General features: G+C 37.9%; 1 protein-coding gene across 1 annotated transcript in view; it reads right to left on the bottom strand.

Moving 5' to 3' along the window:
• Nucleotides 1-22,893, bottom strand: part of LOC149253516 (uncharacterized) — a 112,908-nt gene extending 90,015 nt beyond the window's left edge. Inside the window, exon 1 of the mRNA XM_089454517.1 lies at nucleotides 22,760-22,893. Within this exon, the coding sequence (XP_089310643.1) occupies nucleotides 22,760-22,893 (134 nt within the window). The remainder of the gene's footprint in view (nucleotides 1-22,759) is intronic.
• Nucleotides 22,894-23,942: the final 1,049 nt, after the last annotated feature.

Below are 23,942 nucleotides of genomic sequence, written 5' to 3'. Positions count from 1 at the left end.
TTCAATATGCGCTAAAAGGGAGCCAGTTAAGCAAAAACATCTAAGAGTTGTCTTGTATTCATGAGATGTCCCCTTAGTTTAATAGAAATGCAAGCCAACCCCTATTATGAAATGATTATTGTGAATGGATTTGGGAATGGGATAGGTACACATATTGGGAAAGAACATTCCTCTGTTGGATTTTTATAACCTTCCCTCATTTGCTCACAATGGATGTATGAAAAGTGCACTTTTAACAATTTTTACTATCATTGGCATTTTGTTTAAAATGCAATCCATGAACATAAAAATGCATGAAAATATTGTATGATCATATTTGAATGAATGATTTATTTACACCTGCACAATTTGTAATTCTCTTGGTCAAAATTCAAAACGATTGAATTAAGTTCTTGAATTGTTCTTTCAATAACATAGTGAAAATGTAAATAAATGGGCTTATAAAAATGCCCGCCGAAGACTGTACAAATGTCACTAATTGGAAATAAGCCCATGGGGCAGAATACAAATGAAATTTTTATTAAAAAAATCTTTCACATTCCTCATATTATGTGTCAGTTTCGTGCAATTGATTTGACAAATATGACAATTTCTCAAATTTTAAACCAATTCTAAACAACTCAAAAAAATACTCTCCATACCCTCATTCTTCCTTCTTTCTGAGTGATTTCAGTTGAAAATGGTGTATTCTACTATTTTCCACCTCACTATGGTCCTGGTTTGAATGAATTATTTAATTTCACTTGTCAACATTTAAACTTTGAAAAGGACATGTTACAAAACAAAAAGTGGTCTGACTTTGTTATCAGGAAGGAGAATGAGATATAAATAGTTGAATTTCAATAATTTAGTTGGATATTGTTCTGTTTGTATGTCAATTTGCATTTCTTGCAACATAGAGTAGAGGCAACATACCTTTTTTGCATATTTAGCCAATGAAAAATGTTGTACATTCTAATCGTAAAAATGGTTAGAAGATGGTTGGAACATGATAGGATAAATGACATCTTCCTAGGGAAAACAGTGCAATGTTGCCAACCATGTCGATGGAATGGTAAAAAATTAAAAATATTTAATTGTATTAATGTCACCTATGAGTAAAAAAAATACTCTCCAAGTTGAATAATACAATTTGGCCTTGAAATGAAGGCTAGGCATGCATTTTTGTGAAGCAAGGAAAAATTTCATGGCTTCAATAAAATGCATGCCTCGAATTCATTTATTGGCCAATATGATTGATTCAAATTGTATATTATTTATTTAATTATTTTACACACTTTTGAATTATTATATGTTTACTTTGACTCTTAAATAATTTTTCTTCAGATTTCATACAACATTCCATGTTTTGCTTCAACTTGCATTATGTCAAAGTTGTGTATAGGTTTTGCTTCAAGTCGTTGTTATGAAGAATAATTGTCCTTTTAATTTAGAGCAATATTTCCAACTCTTCACATTAATTATGAATCTGGGTAGTTTTTATTATTGCAAGGCTATTACAAAAAATATATGCAAGGGAAAATGATGACTAGAGCTAATGAATGTCAAACTCAATCGTTGTAATCACACTATCAACAACTCAAAACTATGGCTATTACACTCTTAAAACTTGTTCACACTCTCAAGAAATAAACACACAATGCAGAATAAAACCACTCCATTCATACTCAGAAAAGAAGAGCACTCCTAGAAACCATTCTCTCAACAAATGCTGAAACACACATTGAAATGAAATGAACACACCATCAAACTATAAAAATAATTAAATAAATTTCACACTAACTGTCGGGAAAAACAATTGTTCCTTTAAATCAGAGCAACAAGTCCACTCTCGCATTAATTATCAATCTGGGTAGGCTTAACTTTAAAGGCTATCACACAAATTCTATGCAAGGGCAATGATAACTAGCATAATGAATCTCAAACCAAGGTCATTGCAAAACTCACTCTCAACAAACATTCAAGCGGTTACACTCTTCAATATAATCAAAAAAGAGTCACACAATCACAAAATAAATCACTTTGTTACACAACCACTCTCATCCATAAACAACACTCCTGCAACCCTTGATCACCCAATCAAATGTTGAACACACACATTCAAATAAAGTGCAATCCAATCTATAACAAGAAAGTAAATAACTCACTGCTACACTAAAATGGACTAGTCCAGGACTTATGCTGTCACACCATTCAAAAAAACTCTTTTGCAATTAATGACTAATAAATAAATTGATAGTAACAATAATCACATAATTGAGAAGAATTAATACAAATAATCACTGTATTTTATTTAACCAGTGATCCTTGCTAAGAAGGAGGGCCCTTCCTTCTCATTTGGGGTTTGTGCAATAAAAATCATGTAGGCTACTGAGGGAAATATATGATGCCACAAGGTTGAAATTTGCATTACTAAAACATTAAGGCTAAACATCTTGGTGCTTTCCCCTTCATTCCAATCCTATCTATCTGAGTTCCTTCACTACTCCCGCAAGTAGAAAGCTCTTTAGAAAATATTAACTAAATGATCTGTATGCTCCATGAATATCTCCCAATAGTTGAATTAACTTTGAATTGATGCACTCCAGATTTGGTCCATTTGAGAAAAAGACAACATGCACAAGGCAAATTGTTTGTGTATCAACAACATTTCTTGGAGCCTTTGTCGAAATTAATAAAGGAAACTGAGAAATGTAATATTGTAATGAAAACTTCAAGAGACCACTTAAACCTTAAACAACCCATACTATCAATTTTTATAATAAAAATCACCCAAGAAAGTAGTTCCAATGCCAAATTATAAGCAAAATTAGACTAAGATGATGACATTCAAAATAGGACATACTTAGATAAATAATGGTTGTTACAGTGGTAAAATGTGGTCTTGTTGGTCAAAAAGGGAGAAAAGAAATAATAAAGTGAATGGAAAAAGAAAACAATTCCATGGCCGAACATTTCCCCCCAACTTAATCATGTGCATGTCCTCATGCAAAACCTTGTGATCGGTTCCTAACATGCTGAGAGTGTAGTTTTGAGAAATCATAGGAATCTGCAAAGTCCTTTGCTCCGACCCTATAACCTAGAGAAAGGACCAACTCCATTTCCCATAATTTATTAGTAAAGTGACATGGGTGCTGATACTGATAGGTTGGAAGCCAAATAAGAGGAAACATAAATATGAGTCCAATCCATCCTGGGCCACTCCTCTTAATGCATTCCACATACTGAGGAACTCTAGAAAGGGCTTGTATAAAATTTTGATGAAAATAAGGATCTTCTTCCCCGAGCTCCCATCGAAAAATATTATACCTTATCTTATTCCCTTCTAATGCATTAGCTCTTATCCCCTAAATATTCCTAAGGCATCTCTACAAAACTGAACCCGATATTCCATTACTAATGCTTCAGTGGTTGGAAATTTTAATAACTAATTGTGTTCCCTAGCGACAATATCAGCAGAGCGAGGCTCATTTATAATGCACAAATTTACTCATCCCTCATTGTATGTTACAGTGTCATATGCAACTTTCTAGCTTACTTGGTTATGAAAAAAAGATAAAAAATCCCTCAATTGAACATCCCCCACATAAGATGTCAAATTGAAAGATTTATCTCCAAAATAAGTAAGGTCATGCAAATATAATTCACACATCAAATGTTGTTATGAGAAAGTAGCACTTTGAAAAGTTTCCAAGAAATATTGAACTTTCCTTGTATTATATGGTCGTTTCTCCTTAAGGGTTGTCAATTGAAAGAGAAAATATTTTTCCTGGAAATATAAAGGATAAGGTGGAGAAGGAAGTATGCAACTTAGTAAACCATCAATAAGCCCATACATAAATCCCTTATCTTGCTGTAGCAATTTCACCTCCTCTTGCGATTTCTTCACTTGTATTATTGCTTGCTTCCTTAATTTTTTCACAAACTTAAAACATGAGAAAAAAATATGCTTGGATTTGGTTTCATTTTTACACAAGCTTGAAACAAAGATAAACTGTGCTTGAGTTTGATTTCATTTTTACGCAAGCTTGAAACAAAGATAAACTATGCTTGAGATAAGTTTGCATGCCCCCACATAATGAATCAATTCAAGGAACATGTCCCTCAAGCTTCATTTCATTCACCTAAGTATATTATTGGTTACTAACAGGTGGATGGAATGAAGGTTCACTAACGAGATCAAGTGAATGACTCGATTGGGAATTTACGAGACATAATCAAAGACTCGAATTGGAAGGGGTTTTGTTTCATTTTTTAACAAGCTTTACATAGGAAAAGAACCATGCTCATGACACCTTGTTTCATTTTTTAAGGAGCTTGACACAAGACAAAGAACTCTGCTCCAGAAACCTTGATTCATTTTTTAAGGAGCTTGACACAAGACAAAGAACTTTTCTCCGTGACACCTTGTTTTGTTTTTTAACAAGCTTGACATAAGAAAATAACCATGCTCATAGGGACCTATTTCATTTTTTAACGGGGTTGAAATATTAAAATAACTATCTTCATGGTACCTTGATTAGAACCTATAAGAGGTCATAAATTTCAAGAGGTTCTCATCAGATGGGAGAAAAATTCTCTAGAAGGGATACATGTCAAGGGATCTAATGGAAAGATCAGGTTCCAATGTCCCCAGTACATGACACACTATATCACTAACTAGATCATTAGTAGACGTGGGCACGTAGCAAGTGGCCGCATAATTAACTTGTGGCGGGGGTGATACCACTTCCATACAAGGACCATTTAGGGAACATGGTTGATTGGGAGTCAAATTATGACAAATGAACGAAACCTAATAAATGGCCACAATTCTTCCTTCATGCAGGAAACATATGACATGAAAGAGAGAAGAGACAAGAGCTCCCATGACATAAACATAGTCATGACCGAGGAGTAAATTAAAATCCAAAGGGCCTTGGACAACCATCACGTTGATATAGACAATTTTTCCTCCCAAAGTAATAGGCAACTTCGGAAGGATCCCTAAGGGTTGATTGGTTCCTATGTTAAAAGCTAACAAATTCTAGGTAATGGGCACAAGTTGCGGAGAATCTACAACTTTCCAAGTAGTTGAGGACATAATACTAACATATGCACCTTCATCTATGATTATGCCAACTACGGGTATATTATAAGCCTATATCTGTAATATCCCTCCCCTTAATAATAAATAATAAATAATAAAAATAATAAATAATACAAATAAATAATAATAATATAAATAATAAATAATAAATAATAAATCACTTAATAATAAATAATAAAAATAATAAATCATAAATGTTAAATAATAAATGATATTTAAAAATATACAAGAAAATAAATAAAAATAATAAAAATAAAAATAGTAATAACTATACTAAAACTCTAAATCAGAATAAATAGAAATAAAACAAGAAAACTATCAAAAAGAAGGAAATAAAACAAGAAAGCTAAAAATCAAAAGAAAAGTAAAGAAATAAAACAAGAAAGCTAAAAATCAAAAGAAAGTTGCATGTAGACACATGGAGTGTGTGCATGTGGTTCCCCTTCCAATGTTGTTCTATTTAATAGATGGTGAGGAAGATGAGAGGCATTCCCGCATTCCATCCTTCCGAGACTCTATCTTTCATTCTCTTGGGAGAATGGTGTTTTAAGAATTAGGAGTCACTGGCAGTAGTACATTGATTGAGGGCTCGGGGGTGGCCAGTTGTAGAAAATCCTTGCACAATTGAGCCTACGGTTGGGTGGAGAGTCGTCCCCAAAACCTGGTTGCGGTAAGCCTACTTCTACGACAGGTAATCGTTTTAATTCTAGCCATCACGTAGGTAACAGTTATTACAATCGAATTACGGACCTTCAGTTTACCCAAAAATCTTAAAAGGGAATATTAAGGTAAGGATGATCATCTTTTAAACCGCCGGCATGTGCACCGTAGTCCATGACATTGAATATCGGTGAAGCGCTGGAATCACTTTTGCTCAGCACCTTTCTATGAGTAGCCCAACTTGAATCCACCATTAACAGCGCCATAATAGCAACAACTGAAGCGAATGTAGTCTGCACATAATTTATTTGTTCAAAACGACTCGTAATTTTTTCACGCACAGAAAATTAGAAATCACAAACATTGTTTGCAAGGAATTACCACCAATTTGAAATCCATCGCGATAGTTCGGAGGTCGAACCCTCGTTGTAGGTGCTCGAAACTTGTTTCATGGAAGGTAGAAGAGCGGGGATTTTATAGTGCCAGAAACTTCTTTTTGGTTTGCTTTTTCTTCTTTCTACCTAAACCTTGATAGACTCGGGTTGGTCCATTTTATTTTTTCAAAACGCACTGTGGCCATAAAAATTGACTTAACTGTCAGTGGGCATTGAGGAAACTCGTGCTGCTGTAACATATTCAAATTCCATAGTTTCAATATTCCACTCAATAATCCGTTTGGTAAATTTAAGTTTATTTTTAAAGTCAGAAATCTAGCATCGTTCCTGGAATTTGCCTTAGCATAAAACCTGCCGATGGGTATCAGTTTAAATTTAGGGCGTTTCTCTGCCGTTCATTTGACCCGCGTGTGAATATTTTGTTGCACTTGGCTTTGTCAATTATTTTCCGTTTGAATTGATGCCTCTTTGGACCAATGATTTGTTGAACAAGCAGCATCTTGCAGAGCACAGAAATACGGGCGTAATAGAAATTATTTTATGGTCATCATGGGTGAGGAAAATTTGTGATTTAGATTCTTTTGGAGGTCAACACTGTATATTGTATTGTGCTAACAAAAGTACAATACAACACAAGAATTTTGAATTGCTTATCGTTGCTTCCTCTCAATTCTAGTACTTTACTTTTTATTTTATTTGGCGTTATGGCATGGTGTAAGACGAGAAAAATTCATTTCTTACGACTTGACTGAGTGTCTCTGCATGGCTATCATTATTCATTGAATAATACCTTTAAAACATTTAAAAATCTTAAAACTTTCAGAGATAATTTTGTAAAAGCATTCAGATTATAAAGCGCTTTTCCCATAAAACATCTAACAAAAACATTCAGATTATAAAGAGCTTTTCCCATAAAACATCTAAAATTGATAAACTTAAGAAACAGAATTTTATCAAATATCTTATTGATGGTTCGAGTATGTAATTCTTACTTATTTATATTATTTGATGGTTAAAAGTATTGGTTTTCTATATAGACAGTTTGTTATTATATCCAGGAGATCGCTATTCCTAGTTATATGTGAAAACCATTCCATTAACTTCATAAATTAGTGTGTTGTTATATTCTTTTCACTGTTAAAGGTTAGATATATTTATATTACTGTGTTATTATGTTTAACGCTGAAAATAAATATTTACTAACATTTAAGTAAGTTACAACTTGAAAGCCTTAATATTGCATCATTCGCAGGATGTAATGCTTTGTGAATAACTATTTAATTGATTTTCTGTCATAATTTATAGATTCAATTATAATATTTATACCATGATGTTTAAACATTTCATTAGTGGTTTTTTGGTTAACTTTTTCAAAAAACTCTTAAAATTAAAATTCACAAAAATAACTCATATCAGAGAAATGGCATATTTCGTAGCCAACCCAGCATTATGTGTATAAACAATGGATTACCAAAAGTCATCAACTGCCATTATTTATGAGTTCCTGAACACTTTAATGGGCGGTAAGTACCAAAACTTTTAGTCCTTGGGCTATCATTTCAATGAATTTGTATGTTGAGAATATTTTAGCATTGACTAATATTAATATAAATTATATTAGTTAGCTTTCAAAAATATAATATTAATATTATATTAATATTTCACTTGTGAGGGAAAACTATATTTAAGTGTGACATATCTTATGGAGAGCATATAAAAGACCACGAATACAATAGAAGATAAATTAAAGTCCATGTCCTACTTACTCTTATACGTATTGATGTGATTGAACAACCATGATAAGGGAAGATTAAAGAAGATGTATTATATAAATTTAATTAGATCGTAAAGAATTATTATTATAGTGTTTGTTGAATGCTTAAGATGTGTGATGGTTATAAATGAATTTTTATTATTAATTTGTTTCTAAAGAGGATAATTTTTGAATTGTAAGATATCCACCATGAATATTTATAATAGTTTTTCCCTCTAATGGGAGGGCCACATTGTAAAGTTTTCCATAGGTGACTAATTATATGGATGAATTATGGATAACAAGATGTATGATCAGACGATTTTATTATGTTGATGTCTTAAAACGGGAAATGATAAGTGGATTACATTTGGTAGCCATTTTAATGAATTTATTTATAGGGTATTACCCAAGTTGGAAAATAGTAACAACATTTCCAAAGTGTATCAATGCTATGCTTCTAAGAGAGGAGGAAAAGAAACCACAATGATTGGAGGTGAGAAATTAAAGTCAATTTAATAAAATAGAATGAAGAGAAGAAGTTTCCATTTTTGAAGCTAGTAACATTAGGAAATTAAGACTAGGAGAAAAATAAAATATATCTATGAATATCGGGTAGGAAGAAATGAAGGAATGTTCTATCAAGAAGAAAGTTCTTTTAAGGGTATTGATGAGTGGATGTAAAACCAAGGGATTTTAGCTAGTAATATCTTAACAATGAATTTCACCAGAATTTCCTTGGGGAAGGAAGAATATATGACGAGAGATTAAGACTCAAGATGATGAGGCTCATGTGAAATTTAACGATGCACTTAGATTATTATACCTATGGTGTAAATGGTAAACTTCCTAGTTGAAAAAATGTGGAAATGATTATTGAAAAAGTAGTTGGTATCTTGATGAAAACATAACACTAATAACACTGATGAGATAACATAGATCCTAGATGGATGTTGAATAATCGTAGTTCATAGTTGAATGTTTGTAAAGTAAATGAAATTGATTTTTTTGATGAGCCATGATAAGAATGCTTATAGAGTATTATTCTAAAGTATTGAGATGTTCTCATATTGATGATGTTTCATGATATGATGGTATGAGGGTGATCATGCACATGTGGTTCATTTATTATGTGAAGCCATGATATGTCTTTGATGCCAATATGTTGATGTTATAACTTATGATGGTATTTCATGAGGTGAAGCATGTGATATGCATACAAATTTATGACATGCATGAGCATGCAGTTCGTCATTATTCATAATGTTGCGATTAACAAGGATGAATGTTCTCATGATGACATGCAAGACTTGGCATGTGGATTATTTTTTTATGATACTATGATGGTATAGCTAATGCATTGGTTGCATGTTGAGGTGTGATGATTGACAGGACTCCACAAATGGGCCGAGAGGGCCGGTTTATTTGATGATCTCGTGCGAGCCCATACGCACGAGGGAGAATAAGTAACACCATATGGGCTGGGGACAAAACTCAATCAACACTACATATGCCAGTGGTTCCTTTGTCTTGTGTATATCTCTTGATGGATAGCTCTAGAAGAGCTATGGGACCATCTTGAGGAGGCCAAGTGCCTGATGTTCTAGGCTAGGTGCCTAGTATTGGATTGGGATGCCGAAGTCTGGAAGGGATGTAAAGGACTTCGATGCCTGGGGCTGTGCGCCTTAGTAGTTATGGAGGGAGTGGGCCAGCCTTGCCAGATGCACGGGGTCATTGAGTACCGGACCGGATGCCTGCCTTGGGGTAGATGAGGTCTGAGTCAGGCGCGAGCCTTGGGGCCAGCCTTGGACTAGGATACAGACCGGGTCAGGCTTAGCCTGGTGCCGAAAGTGGGAAAAAGGACAGAGATTCCTTGAGATTTCCCGGGGTGTTGCGGACTTTCGATGCCTGCTGGTTATACTAGTTCAGCAGAGGGTGTTGGCAACAGGAAGTAAATAAAATAATAAATAATAAATAATAAAAATAATACATAATACATAATTCAACATAACTTCGGGATGAAGTTCCTTAAAGGGGGAGAGTATGTAATATCCCTCCCCTTAATAATAAATAATAAATAATAAAAATAATAAATAATAAATAATAAAAATAATAAATAATACAAATAAATAATAATAATATAAATAATAAATAATAAATCACTTAATAATAAATAATAAAAATAATAAATCATAAATGTTAAATAATAAATGATATTTAAAAATATATAAGAAAATAAATAAAAATAATAAAAATAAAAATAGTAATAACTATACTAAAACTCTAAATCAGAATAAATAGAAATAAAACAAGAAAACTATCAAAAAGAAGGAAATAAAACAAGAAAGCTAAAAATCAAAAGAAAAGTAAAGAAATAAAACAAGAAAGCTAAAAATCAAAAGAAAGTTGCATGTAGACACATGGAGTGTGTGCATGTGGTTCCCCTTCCAATGTTGTTCTATTTAATAGATGGTGAGGAAGATGAGAGACATTCTAGCATTCCATCCTTCTGAGATTCTATCTTTCATTCTCTTGGGAGAATGGTGTTTTAAGACTTAGGAGTCACTGGCAGTAGTACGTTGATTGAGGGCTCGGGGGTGGCCAGTTGTAGCAAATCCTTGCACAATTGAGCCTACGGTTGGGTGGAGAGTCGTCCCCAAAACCTGGTTGCGGTAAGCCTACTTCTACGATAGGTAAGCACTATTCTTAGTTGAATTTAATGTTAATTAGAAAAGTTAATTAGATATTTATTTTATTTTTGGGCTGTTACAATATCGTGATCTGAAAGGGCACATAGGAAGGAAGAAGATATCCTGCCAGTCGACTCCAATCAAATAAAGTGACTAAACTACTTGGAGAGGGTTCCATCAGAATGGGAAGAGTGCCCTCTTGTTTTACGGGAACAGGAGGATCCCCCCATGTACCGTGGGAATAAGAGGATCAACCCCCTGTATCATGGGAACAAGAGGATTTCCCCCTAATTCTTTGGAATATGAAGAAACCAAAAGAACTTGAGCAGTATGAACTTCACTCTATACAGGATAGATACGATCAACTGAAATTGAAATTGGGTCAACCATTTTTTTGACCAAGGGTTAGTCGGAAACAGACTCATGGGATTCACTTTCAGGGAGAGTGGGATTGACTAGAGATGAGTTATGATCAATCACTTGATCAAATAATGGAGGATCAAGGGAAAGATTCAGATAAGCAATCAGAAGACGAGGTTGAGAAGCGGTAAGGTTATCCAACACGTTAGAGGCTTCATCCATATAAGGAAAAAGGTGAACAGGATGATGCCCTTCACATAACCTACATGGAAATTACACTTTTCCCTTTTTCCCATGGGATTTACTATCACTAGTTGAAGGTTTATCACCCACATGATCTCCAGAGGCTGATGACAAAGGTCAATGTGAATTTGTGGACCACACTTCTAATATCTTGGGAATATCAGGACATTATCAAAGAAGGTGGTCACCCTTACAAATCTTGCAAGGGAATTTCACTTTATGGGGTTGATTGGAAGATTTTCCAACATCAGTTGCATCTGTAGCAATGGTCACTTGGTTGGACCTTTGCTTATTTTTATTATTCTTAATATTCCTTTTCTTCTTCTTCTTATCCACCTGGTTACTAGCTTACAGGATTTCACCAGATGAAGAGGAAGAAGACCGAACATGTGAAGAAGGCAAAGAGTCAACTCTAGGCTCAATCAGAGGTTGATAATGTTTAGGTGGAGGAGAGCCCGATTGAGGAGAAGTTTGGACATTCAGAACCATAGGGGTTGAAAATAACCAAACTTGAAAACCAATGGTAAACCCAAGAAGGGATAATGTCGCCATATAAGGAGCACCAACATTTCCAAAAGAAGTAAAAGGGCCAAGATTCCCGTCTTAGGGGTTTCCTTGGTTGGTGAACTCAGGAACTGTTGCCATTTGTCTCAACCTAAGATCTACTAAGGAGTATTTCCATAGGAAGGATGTTTTTCTATGGTCAATTAATTGATTTTAGAAGTTAACAAAAATAAATGGAAAAGGGGTAGCTGGGCATAAAGGTTTACCAAGAAATCGTGAATTGCAATATAATACTTGGAAAACCAAGGATTTAACGTACGACAACCAATCTCGCTGAATTTTGTGTGATGAGCCTAGGTATTGCAACAATAATGCTGCAATTCCCAGGGCTACCGGCTTTACTTATCAACTCGGGGTTTGTACAAACTTGGAGGTGATAGTGCTATATGCACAAGTAAAAGTGAATGTACTGCCTGTTGTCACTGCTCATATGGCAAGAGACCCCAGGGGTTCTAAGCCAAACTTCTATAGGGTCAGAAGAAGCTTAACTCTTTGATGGAAGAAGAGAAAATCTATCCTAAGGGAGAGCTACTTCTACTGCAATATTGAAGAAAGCAACATGTAATGATAAACCACACCATACCCTAATTAACTAATTAAACAGCTATGCTAAGCAGAATTGCTAAATTAATCACTAACCTAATGTTGCTATCTAAGTTACAGAAGCAAAGAGCATTAAACTATACTAAGGTGTAGCAAAGAAACTTAGGCTACATCAGGTTTCAAGTGGAAAAAGCAGTCGGAGATCGAAATTGGTGAAAGGAGGATGTAAGGACGCAGTAGAACATAGGGACCGTTGGATTGATCAATGAACAAAAGATGGACGATGGAGATCTTATCGCGGGGATTTAAGCGAATAAACAGATGAACGGGGATAATGAACATGATGAATGGTAGAGATCGTATTGCGAAGAATTAAGTGAATGGATGGACGAACAAGGTAACAAAGTAGATGAACGATGGAGATCATATAGCGAGGGATTAAGTGAGTAGATTGGCGAACGAGGTTAACAGGAGCGATGAACAGCTGAGATCTTATCACGAGGATGAAGTCAAGAGATGGACGATGGAGATCGTGTTGCGGGAAAAAGAAATGTGCGGAAATGATGGAGTGGGTTTCTAAGGCGGTAAGTAGTTTCTTGCCCGCCCTCAATGTAATAAGCGAAATTATGAAATTTCACACGATTCGCCTTACTACACGACACATAGCATGAGAAAACCACTTTTCTCGCATTCTCTCGGGCAGATAATGGTCGTGCATTAATTTGCACGAGATTGCGCGATAGCTATTGGATCAGGCGGGGCTGATCAATGGTGGAGATCGGCCAATCTGGTTGGCGATTGGGTGAAGCGATAGCCGTCGGATCAGGCGAGGTAGATCGACGGTGGGGGTTTAAAGCGCATAAAGTGATCAGGTGACGCGATAGCCGTCGGATCAAGAGACAGATTGACGGTGGAGATTAAAGCTCATAAAGCAAGTGGTGGACTTCACGCGAGGCAATAGTTGAATAAAACTAATGAATCAGATGGTGGTTGTGAAGGTTTGTTGTGGATCTGATGGTGAAGAAGCGATGCATGAAGAACGTGTTGAAGGAGGTTTTTAAATGAAAATGACAGAAAAACCAGTGCAGGTGAACAAATAACTGCATCAAACAACGAACTCCATAGCTCATGCGAGAACCAGAAACCTATGTTTTTGGGGTTGCTGAAGGGTCTCTTCCTCAAGTCATGGTCCCAGAGGGAGGAGATGAGGTCGAGACACTTGCGCACAACCTGATCATGATCTTTTTTGACTAGCTACCTTGTAAACTGAAAGAAGGCACAAATGGAAGTAAACTACAACACAACCGATCTACTCTACGCTACTGTAATGAAAATGTAGCGGCCTAAGAAAATAACCAGAAAAACCATGAATCCTACTTAAGAAAATGAACAAAAATATATGATAATAGATATGTACAATGAAGAGGAGCTTTGGCTTCTCGGGTCGGGCCCTAACCTAAGAGCTTCAACCCTCAGAGTTAACTCAGAGCTGGCTTAAAAAATAACTCATTCTCATTATGAAAACCATGGATTACAAAATAAACTATCACAAGTCTTGTAGCTCAAAAATAAAGCAGAGTTTTTAAAATAGAAGTCCGAATCCTAATAAGGTCCTAAGCCTCTCTACTTATACATCTGAAAAACTGGTTTTTGTCCTTTTCCTTGCTCGACTGTCTTCTAGTCCTCAAAATGATGGTTGTTTGCACTCCGAGCTGATGGAGGAATATTCGAATGGAGGGGTTGTAAATGAGGAGGATTTACCTCCTATAATTACTCTCCCATGGCCCATTCTAGTTTTGACCAAGGTTTTTGCCATAGTTCCTTTATTTTATCCTTTATGCCTGCATTTTTCCTTGCTTGTATCCTTTATTCTTGCATTATATGCACATTAGACCACAAAGAAAAATATCCAACTCTAACTCATCTCATAAACAAAATATAATCAAAAGTATGCAATAAGATGTGAGAATAGTTGGTTTGACTAAGCTAGGAGGTGAATTAAGGCCAATTAAGGCCCATATAATTACTCAATGATGAGGCTCATCATCACCCCCCTACTGAAAGTGTTGTTCATCCTCTGAGCAACTTGGTCAATGTCCATGCCCTTCATGGATCTGGTAGCCTCTTTGACATCCCATGCTTCTGCTGTGGTCTCTTCTTCTTGTTCATAGAAGCCTGATTTCCTTTCTACTTCTTCCCACTGCCTCTTTTCCTTGGATTCTTTTCTCCCTTCTAGCATCCCTAGGAGTAGTGGTGGATAGATTTTTAGGCCTATCCAGTTGACCTTCAACCTTTGCATTGATTGCTTATACATAGGTGTCCTGTTGAGTGCTTCTCTCAACCTTTGGGGGGAGTGATATTCTCTGATCTTCAAGCTGTGTGGCAGTGTTTTCCATCTCCTTTAGTAGGCATGTATATTATCATTTTTTTAGCAGCCTATACATATCCTAAAAATGAAAATTGCTTTCTCTTGGGTAGCAAGATATCTAGGGGCCAGTTGAGGATCATTTACAATTAGATTATGGGTGCTGATTAGGGCCATGGGATTTGATTGTTCAGCTTTGATGAAAAAAAGGTTCATTTTTCTATCTGCCCAATATTCTTTTCATCTCTGCAGCCCTTGACTTCTTATGGTTTATTGATGATGCCAAAGCCATTAATTGTAGATCTCCTAGCTCTGCATTAAGATCCTAAATATTCATGTCTGAAAGGTCCATGTTATGCAAGTAAAACTCAGCCATTTTGGCCCTATCCTCTAGTGCATTTTGATCACAAAGCTCAATAAATTGCCTGTAGTCCTGAAATGGCATGGTGCCCCTTTGTGCTAGTGTTTTAATCTGAAATTGGAGCTATTGTTCTCTGAGGTAAGGAGCATAGGATTTAGCTATAACAATACTGTATCTATGGACTCTTGCATTCTCTTTTGACTTATTAAAGAATTTCCTTTTTGCCACCTTTTCACTTATAAACCAACTACCTCTTAACCTTTACAACTTTTGATCAAATGATGCATATGAGTGAGTGAGTGGGATACTTACCTGTGGTCTTGATGCCATTCTGTAGTTGTCAAAGATCAGAGGTGTTGCTGATGGTAATTCTTCTTCCTCCTCTGCTGTTTGCTGATGGTTTCTTGGCTTTTGGAGGTGTCTGTGACAGGAGATTTGATGTTGCTGTTGCTGTGGAGCTCCTGGATTACCACTTGGCAATGTTTGGTGTCTCCCTTAGAAGTTCTTGATCATGTTGCTAACTAGTGTTGTGAGGATGCTGTAATGAATGGACAGAGGGAGTAGGTGTATGTGGATGCAGGGATGATGGTAATGGTTGAGGTGATTCTGTAGAAAACACAATCTTCACCTGAATTGAAGCAATGAAGTGAAAAATAATGGAATTGATGGAGGGATGCATGGTAAGGAGTGGAGGAGATGAATATATGTGAGGTAGGGTTCCCTTTGGATCTTCTCTTTGCTCATTGCTTGTGTTTTTCACCCACCTGCAAATAATAATAATTTTTTATTTTTATTTTTTTATTTTTTATTATTATATATTTTTTTGAAAAACAACTAGGTTGCCTCAGAGAGGTTTTCACCCTAGATATCTTCCCTGGGCTCCTCAAGGAAGGGTTTCACCCAGGGATCTTCTTACTCTTTTTCATTTCTTCTCATCCTTGGGCCACCTCATGAGGTTTTCAACCCAAAGATGGGACTCAGGTGCCTCATGGAGGTTTTCACCTAAATCCTTATTATTTTTTTCTTTTTCAGTGTCTTGATGAGGCAGGAGCTGGAACTTGCTCCACCATCATCACTGTCTTATTAATATTGTCAACAAACTCTTGTTTTGATAAAGGCCTCTTATACATTTTCAATTGGTGTCCATTAACTAGCAATGGAATGGCTTCTTCATCAATAGTTCTGATTTGCACCGAACCATTGTCATGGCATCTTTCCACCACATAAGGTCTGAGCCATCTTGTCCTTAGCTTTCCCTTGAAGTCTTTATACCTTGAATCATATAACAATGCCCAGACTCCCTCTTGAAATTGCTTCTCCTTAATGTCTTTGTCATGCTAAATCTTCCTCTGAAGCTGAACTATCTCTGTATGTAGGAGGGCCTGCATTCTGAATTCATCCAAGCCATTCAAATGTAACAACCTTTCTTTCTCTGCATGACTGAGATCCAAATATAGTTGGGCTGCCATCCTCAATGTGTTATATTCAAACTCAATGGAAAGAAAAGCCTTTTTCCCATAGACCAGCTCATAGGGTGTAAATCTAGTGGTGGTCTTCCATGTTGTATTATAGGCCCAGGTGGCCTCAACTAGTCTTTCTGCCCAATCCTTCTTACTGCTGCTCACTACCTTGGTTAAGATGTTCTCCAGTGCCCTATTGGTCATCTCCACTTGCCCATTAGCTTGTGGATGATAAGGAGTGGAGGTCCTATGCTTGATTTTGTGATGGCTGAGAAATTCTTCAATCATGCTGGAGGTAAACTAGCTGCCTTGGTCTGTGACTAGCTCTCTAGGGTACCCAAATTTGTAGAATATATTCTCCCTTAGGAACTCAACCACCTTTTCTTCTGTTGCTGCCTTAATTTCCTTGGTTCAACCCACTTAGTCAAATAATCAGTGCACACAATGATGTGTTGTTTTTGCTTTGAAGGAGGGTTGATTGGTCCAATGAAGTCCATGCCCCTATTTTCAAATGGCTCGAAAGTCACTTGAGGTTGTAGGGGCATTTCATCTCTTGGAGTAGGCTTTCCCATCCTTCGGCACCAATGACACTGACTAATATACTTTTTCACATCCCGATGAAGAGTAGGCCAATAATAGCCTGCTTGCAACACTTTGAATGTTGTCCTCTTTGCTGCAAAGTGACCTCCACAAGGCCCATCATGATAGGTCAGAAGGATGTCAAAGACTTCCTCTTCCCTTACACACCTTCTTAAGATTTGATCTGGGCCAAGTTTGAACAGATTGCCCCCAATCCAGGTGAAGGGGGTGCTCTTTTTGACTATCTTGCTCTTTTCTTTGGAGGGAAATTTTGGTGGAAACTGTGCTGATACCAAATAGTTTGCTATATCAGCAAACCATGGGGAGAGAACTAAAATAGCAAACAAATGCTCATCTGGTAATTGGTCATCCACCATTCCTTCTTCACCTGCAGGCAGATTCATCCTAGATAGAAAGTCAACAACGACATTTTCCTTACCAGGTTTATCAACAATAGTTAGATCAAACTACAGTAATAAAAGCAACCATCTTATAATTCTAGCATTCACATCTGGCTTGTTCATTAAATATTTGATTGCAGCATGATCAGTATGCACAAATGCTTGATAGCCTATAATGTAATGCCTAAATTTGTTTAATACACGGACAACAACTAGGAGTTCCTTTTCGGTCACAATATAGTACAGCTCAGCCTTTGACAGGTTCTTACTGATAAAATATATGGCATAGGGAAATTTCTCCTCTTCCTGACCTAAGGCTGCTCCTGTGGCTTTGTGTGAGGCATCAGCATGAATATGAAAAGGGAGGTCCCAGTTTGGGCCTCTAAGAATTGGTGCAATGGTTAACTTACCATTTAGAATGTCTAAGGCCTCTTGACAACTTTTTGACCATATAAAATCAAAATCTTTGGCCAACAATCCGAACAAAGGAGAGGCCAACTTGTTGAAGTCCTTTATGAACCTCTAGTAGTATCCTGATAACCCTAGGAAACTCCTGACATCTCTCTGCTTTTGTGGAGGTGGGACCCTTTGGATGATTTCTATTTTGTTTGGGTCCACCTGCAGTCCTTGCTGAGATATTAAAAGACCTAGCATAGTCCCTTTAGTCATTAAGAATTTAAATTTTTCTGGACTTAGAGACATATTCATTTCAATGCATTTGTGTAATACTTTGCCTAGGTTAGTCAGGGCTTCTTGGAAATCACAACCATAAGGTGTAAAATCATCCATATATATTTCCACAACATCATGTACTAATTCAGCAAAAATACTCAAGATTTCTCTCTGGAAGGTGGCAGGAGCATTACATAGGCCAAAAGGAAGGACCCTATAGGCAAAAGTACCCCAAGGATAGGTGAATGTGGTCTTATCTTGGTCTTCTCGGTAGATTTGGATTTGGTTGTACCCACTGAATCCATCTAGGAAGGAAAAAAACTTCTTCCTTGTCAGGCCATCGAGCACTTGGTCAATAAAGGGTAGGGGAAAATGATCCTTCTTTGTGGCTTTTTTCAACTCCCTATAATCAACGCAAATACTCCACTTACCATTTTTCTTGGGAACTAACGCTAAAGGAGAGACCCACTCACTGTCTGAGATAGGGTAAATGAATCCTACATCTAGCAGTTTTTGCAGTTCTTCTTTGACTATGTCTTTAAGAGTTGGATTCATCCTCCTTTGTGGTTGCCTGACTAGCTTGCAAACTTCTTTGATGTGTATGTGGTGAGTACACACTGAGGGGTGTACTCCCTTAATTTCCTTATAACTCCAAGTGAAGGCTTCTAGGTGTTCTCTCAACATGTTGCATAACTTTTCCTCTTCTAAAGTAGAAAGAGATGGGTTAATTTTCAAAGTTCTCTCTAGGCCAAATTCTATGGTTTTGACATGGAGTGGGTTGGAATTGGCCAAGCATAAGTCAATTGGATGATTTCTCTGGGTTTCCCTTACTTCCTCTTCTAATGGTAATGAACTAGGAGTTGGACTTTGGAGTAGGTGTTCAATTAAGTCATCCTCATCTTGCTGTCCTCCTCCTATGGTTGCTTCCAAAGCATAAAGTTGGGCAGAATAAACCTCATCTTCTTCCTCCTTCTCCAACCATAAAGGTAAATCATTCTCTAGGGAAGGTTGAGCAGGAGGGTATAGGGCTAACTGCTTGAACATATGCCTATTCTTGATGCTCATATTCCCAACCCTGAAACTAATGTAAGCATTAGTTGTGGCCAACCATGGCCTCCAAAGGATGAGAGCATAACCAGCAAGCTTAGCCTTAGGCTGGAGAATTAGGAAATCTGTAGGGTATTCCCAGGAATCAATGGAGACCATTAGATCCTCCACAATTCCCTCAGGGGTGACTGTGGAATGGTCTGCAAGTTGTAGAACTGTTGTGGTCTTTTTCAATGACCCTTGGAGGTTGAGCTTGAGCATGGTGTCCTTGGTCATCACATTAATGGAAGCCCCAAGATCAATCAGAGTGTGTGGGACAATAGTGACATTGATGTGCACATCTACTACAAGGCTCCTAGGGTCCAAATATTTTGGACATATTACCTGCCCTAGTCTTAAGTCAGATAACTACCCAATGACATTAATGGTAGGGGCATCCCTTTTTCTTCTTCCTGGATGCTTGACACACTTCTCCTTAATCAACTTACTGTAAATAGGAACATCTTTGATTGCCTGGAGAAGGGGGATATTTACACATAGATTTTTCAATTCTTCGAGAAGTTCAGTTTCTTCTGGGGTAGGCTAGAGTGGTTGGGCTAATCTCTCTGGAAAGGGTGAATTTACTTTAAGGTTGCTTTCCTCTCTTTCTTCCTCAACCTTCCGATGTGGAGAGGGAGGTTTGTTATCAGGGAGAATTCTCCCAGATCTTAGGTTGATCTCCTGGATTTCTACAGCATAAGCTAGGTATGATGTCTCTCCATTGTATGCTTGTTGTGCTTGCCTATTGTTTGGGTTCGGATTTGGCTGGGCAGGCATCTGGGGTTGCTTGGGTGTAGCAAAGTGCGGGAGTTGTGGTTGGGTAGGTCGTGGAGGCAATAGGGTTGGAAAATTGTTGAATTGGGGTCTCCACCCCTGGTGTGGGGTATTCCACTAATGTTGTGGCTGAACATAAGGTTGAAATGACTGGCTGGCTGGCTAGGATTGATACTGAGATGCATAGGACCAAGGAGGGGGTATATACCAGGAAGGATGAGCAGGGGGTCCCTAAGAAGGTATAGCTGTGGTTTGGTTGGGGTTGTAATATGCATGGGATGACCCTTGCATACGCTACTGGTATGGTCTAGGCCCAACAGGTCTCCTTTGGTTGATGTAGCAAAGATGATCAGTGACACCTTCATCTCCTTGATATACAACTTTGAGTCCAGGTAAAGAAGAGTACTTGTCTGTGGAGTGGTTTTCTTCACAGACTGAGCAAATCTTAATACAGTTCAATGGACATTCATTCCTAGGATGCCTCTAGGAGCATCTAGGACAAAAGATGGCCAAGGCTCTCTCTGATTCCTCTTGCTTCCTTTTGATGTTCATGGTGTCTAATTGCAAGGCAAGGGTTTGCATCATATCACTTTTGAAATCTTCCAGCATATTTCCAATTTCACCCTTGATGGATAAGTTGGAGGATGATGTACTGGTCATAGGTTCAATACCCCTACCCTTTTTTCCTGGCTGCCCTAGAATGGTTTCTAAAGACAGTCTTAATATCCTTATAGGGTAATTGGTAGAATCTCCTCCTGCTATCATATTTAAGGTATCCAGAAGATCCTCCCTTACTCCTCTAAGCAAGACCAGCTTTAGTGACTCAGGGTCAAATGTGCACCTTGCCCTTTTGTAACCGAGTTGGAATCTTTATTCATAGTCTTCTAAGAATTCATCCTGGCCTATGGTCATCCTGAAAATCTCTTCTTTAGTATCCTTTGACCTACAGTAGTCCTTATATTTTTTGTTAAAATTCTGTTGCATCTGAGCCCAAGTTGTGATGCTATATCTAAGTAAACCCATGAACCAGCGCAATGCTACATCCTTGAGGGTATATGGAAGAAATTTTAACTTTTTCTCATCATCTGTATAGTCATAGGTTCAGCATATAACAAAGAACTCAAATGGGAAAGTGTCAGGGTCCTCTGTGGTCAGGCCATGGAAATGAGGTAGAGCAAAGGGGATTATATTCTTCATCTTAGTGTCCCCATTAGTTTTCCTGATGGGGAAGGCACTCTCAATTCTCTCTCTATCTCCCTGCCATTTTGATTTCCAGCCATTGGTTCAGTAGGAATGGGTTCTTCCTCTTCTTCTTCCCTTGTAGGTTCTTCAAATATGTAAGGTTGCTCACCTAAAGTTTCTTCCACTTCACAGTCACCGAAGAAGAGAGAAGGTTGACTGTTGGATGCAGTGGGGGTATTCGTCAAGAATTTCCCTAAATTGTCCCTATTCCTACGAGGCATGAAAGGAAATGTTTTTCGGTTGGTTTTTGTAAGATTTTCTTTAAAGCTAGAAAATACTTGCAAAATGGAAAGGAAAACAGTTAATGAAAAATGAAAGAAAGGAAGCTATTAGATTACTTTTGCAGAAATAAACTAATGGAAGAAAATTGAAGACTAGAAGTAGAAGAAAAGAATTTTGGAGACTAGAAAATAGGAGAAAGCAGTAATTACTTCTACTTAGTGATCTGATATTCACCCTATGAGTGACATCAATTAAAGATTTATTAAACTAAGGTATTACAGACTCATGTGCTAGTGTGTGTTATGTGCTATTGAAGCAATGGATCGATTAGATTTCCAATACACAGATAATAAAATGGACAGATAGCAGAGAAATACAGTAAGGAAACACAAAAACACAAGCAATTTTAATAAGGAGTTCACCCTATTCTCCAGGGCTACATCTCCGATCCAGCTTTCAGTGGTGGCCTTGTTTTATTGTGCCTTTGGGAACAGGGACTCAATGTGAGTTCACCTGAAGTAGGTTTTGCTTGGCAGGGTGGTCCTTGGATTCCCCAAGCCACTGGAGTACACAGACTCTTCTTCTTCCTACCAGCTCTGTGACCTTCTGGTCTACAGTGGAAAGAGCCAAATATGATGCTCAGTCCGGACAGATTCCTCTATGGGATGGATTGAATCTTCAAGCTCTCTGGTGCTCGATGCTTCTGCTGATCATCTCGGCCCTCTGTCTCTTCTGCTTTCCTTTACTGTTCTTTGTGTTCCCGTCCTCCTCTCGGGATTCTGGTTCCTTTCTCTATCTCTCTTCGTCTCTTGGACTTCGACTTCCTCCCCCTATTCGACTGTCTCTGTTCATGGATTTAGCCATTCTGTCCCTATGCCTGTTCGGTTCCTCTTCCGCCTCTATCGATTCACCTTCTACAGATGCGCTTGGAGTTCCCTGTTTGACGTCATCATCAGCACTCAGGGAGTTTCCACTTGTCTTCCTCCAAACGGTGCCAGCATGCTTCGTCGGTTCGTTTCTTCAGTTACGTTGTGGATGCGTTCTTCCTCCACCATGGCAGTCAAACGGATTCCAAATCCCCTCTAAAACATGGCTTAATTTTCTGTCGATTCTGCTTCCTCCATCGAGCGCGATCTCAACCGTCCGATCTGGGCCCTCCAGATCTGACGCCATACGCACGTTTCGCGCGGTTGACTTGCTCGATTGATAGCATGCGATCAACGACGGTTTTCTCTCACCTCCACTTGCCACGCGTCGATCGATGTATGAAATCGCTCTGCTCTTGTCTGAAACCTCTTACCATTTAAGGGCACCTCGATCAAAACCGCCGGTTTCCAGAGCGCGGGTCCCGCCTTGTACGATTAGCACTTTTTCCCTTTTCCGCTTGCGGTCCTTCGGTTCCCCCACGTGACTGAGTGCTCGAGCTTCCTCCATTTCGGCCCTGTTCGCCCAGCGAATCACGAATCAAAATCCACCTCCGTTTCCCGATCCGGGGCTCCCAACGGCTACTTTTACCTCCCGCGCAGTCTCCATGGGCCTCAGTCAATGCGCTTTGACCGAGGTCCTCATTGTTCCACGTTGGCTGCCATTGCCACTAGTTCAGGGTGTCTTTGATCGCTGTTCTAGAATTCTTTAGAGATTTATTCGACCTGATATAGTCATGGTTCCTGACAATCTTCTATGGATCCAATTCGGATCACTTAGACACCTCCCCGGAAATGATGCCAAAAAGTGATGAGCCTAGGTATTGCAACAGTAATGCTGCAACTCCCAGAGCTACTAGCTTTACTTATCAACCTAGGGTTTGTACAAACTTGGAGGTGACAATGCTATATGCACAAGTAAAAGTGAAGGTACTGCCTGTTGTCACTGCTATTTGGCAAGAGATCCCAGGGCTTCCAAGCTAGACTTCTATAGGGTCAGAAGAAGCTTAACTCTTTAATGGAAGAAGAGCAAATCTATCCTAAGGTAGAGCTACTTCTACTGCAGTATTGAAGAAAACAACATGTAATGATAAACCACACCATACCCTAATTAACCAATTAAACAAATATGCTAAGCATAATTTCTAAATTAATCACTATCCTAATGTTGCTATCTAAGTTACAGAAGCAAAGAGCATTAAACTATACTAAGGTGTAGCAAAGAAACTTAGGCTAAATCAGGTTTCAAGCGGAAAAAGCAGTCAGAGACCGAAATTGGTGAAAGGAGGATGTAAGGACGTAGTAGTGCATAGGGATAGTTGGGTTGATCAACAAACAGAAGATGGATGGTGGAGATATTGTCGCAGGGATTTAAGCGAATAAACGAATGAACGGGGTTAATGAACAGGATGAATGGCGGAGATCGTACTGCGAAGAATTAAGTGAATGGATGGACGAACAAGGTAACGAAGTAGATGAACGACGAAGATCATATCGCAAGGGATTAAGTGAATGGATGGACGAACAAGGTTAATAGGAGATGAATGGCTGAGATCTAAT

The sequence above is a fragment of the Pinus tabuliformis genome, chromosome 7 (genome assembly GCF_031772625.1).
Source record: "Pinus tabuliformis cultivar Carrire ecotype Pingquan chromosome 7, CPIR1, whole genome shotgun sequence".
Classification (NCBI taxonomy): Eukaryota; Viridiplantae; Streptophyta; class Pinopsida; order Pinales; family Pinaceae; genus Pinus; species Pinus tabuliformis.
Note: the sequence above shows the minus strand (reverse complement) of the source record. Positions and strands in the feature narration are given on the sequence as shown.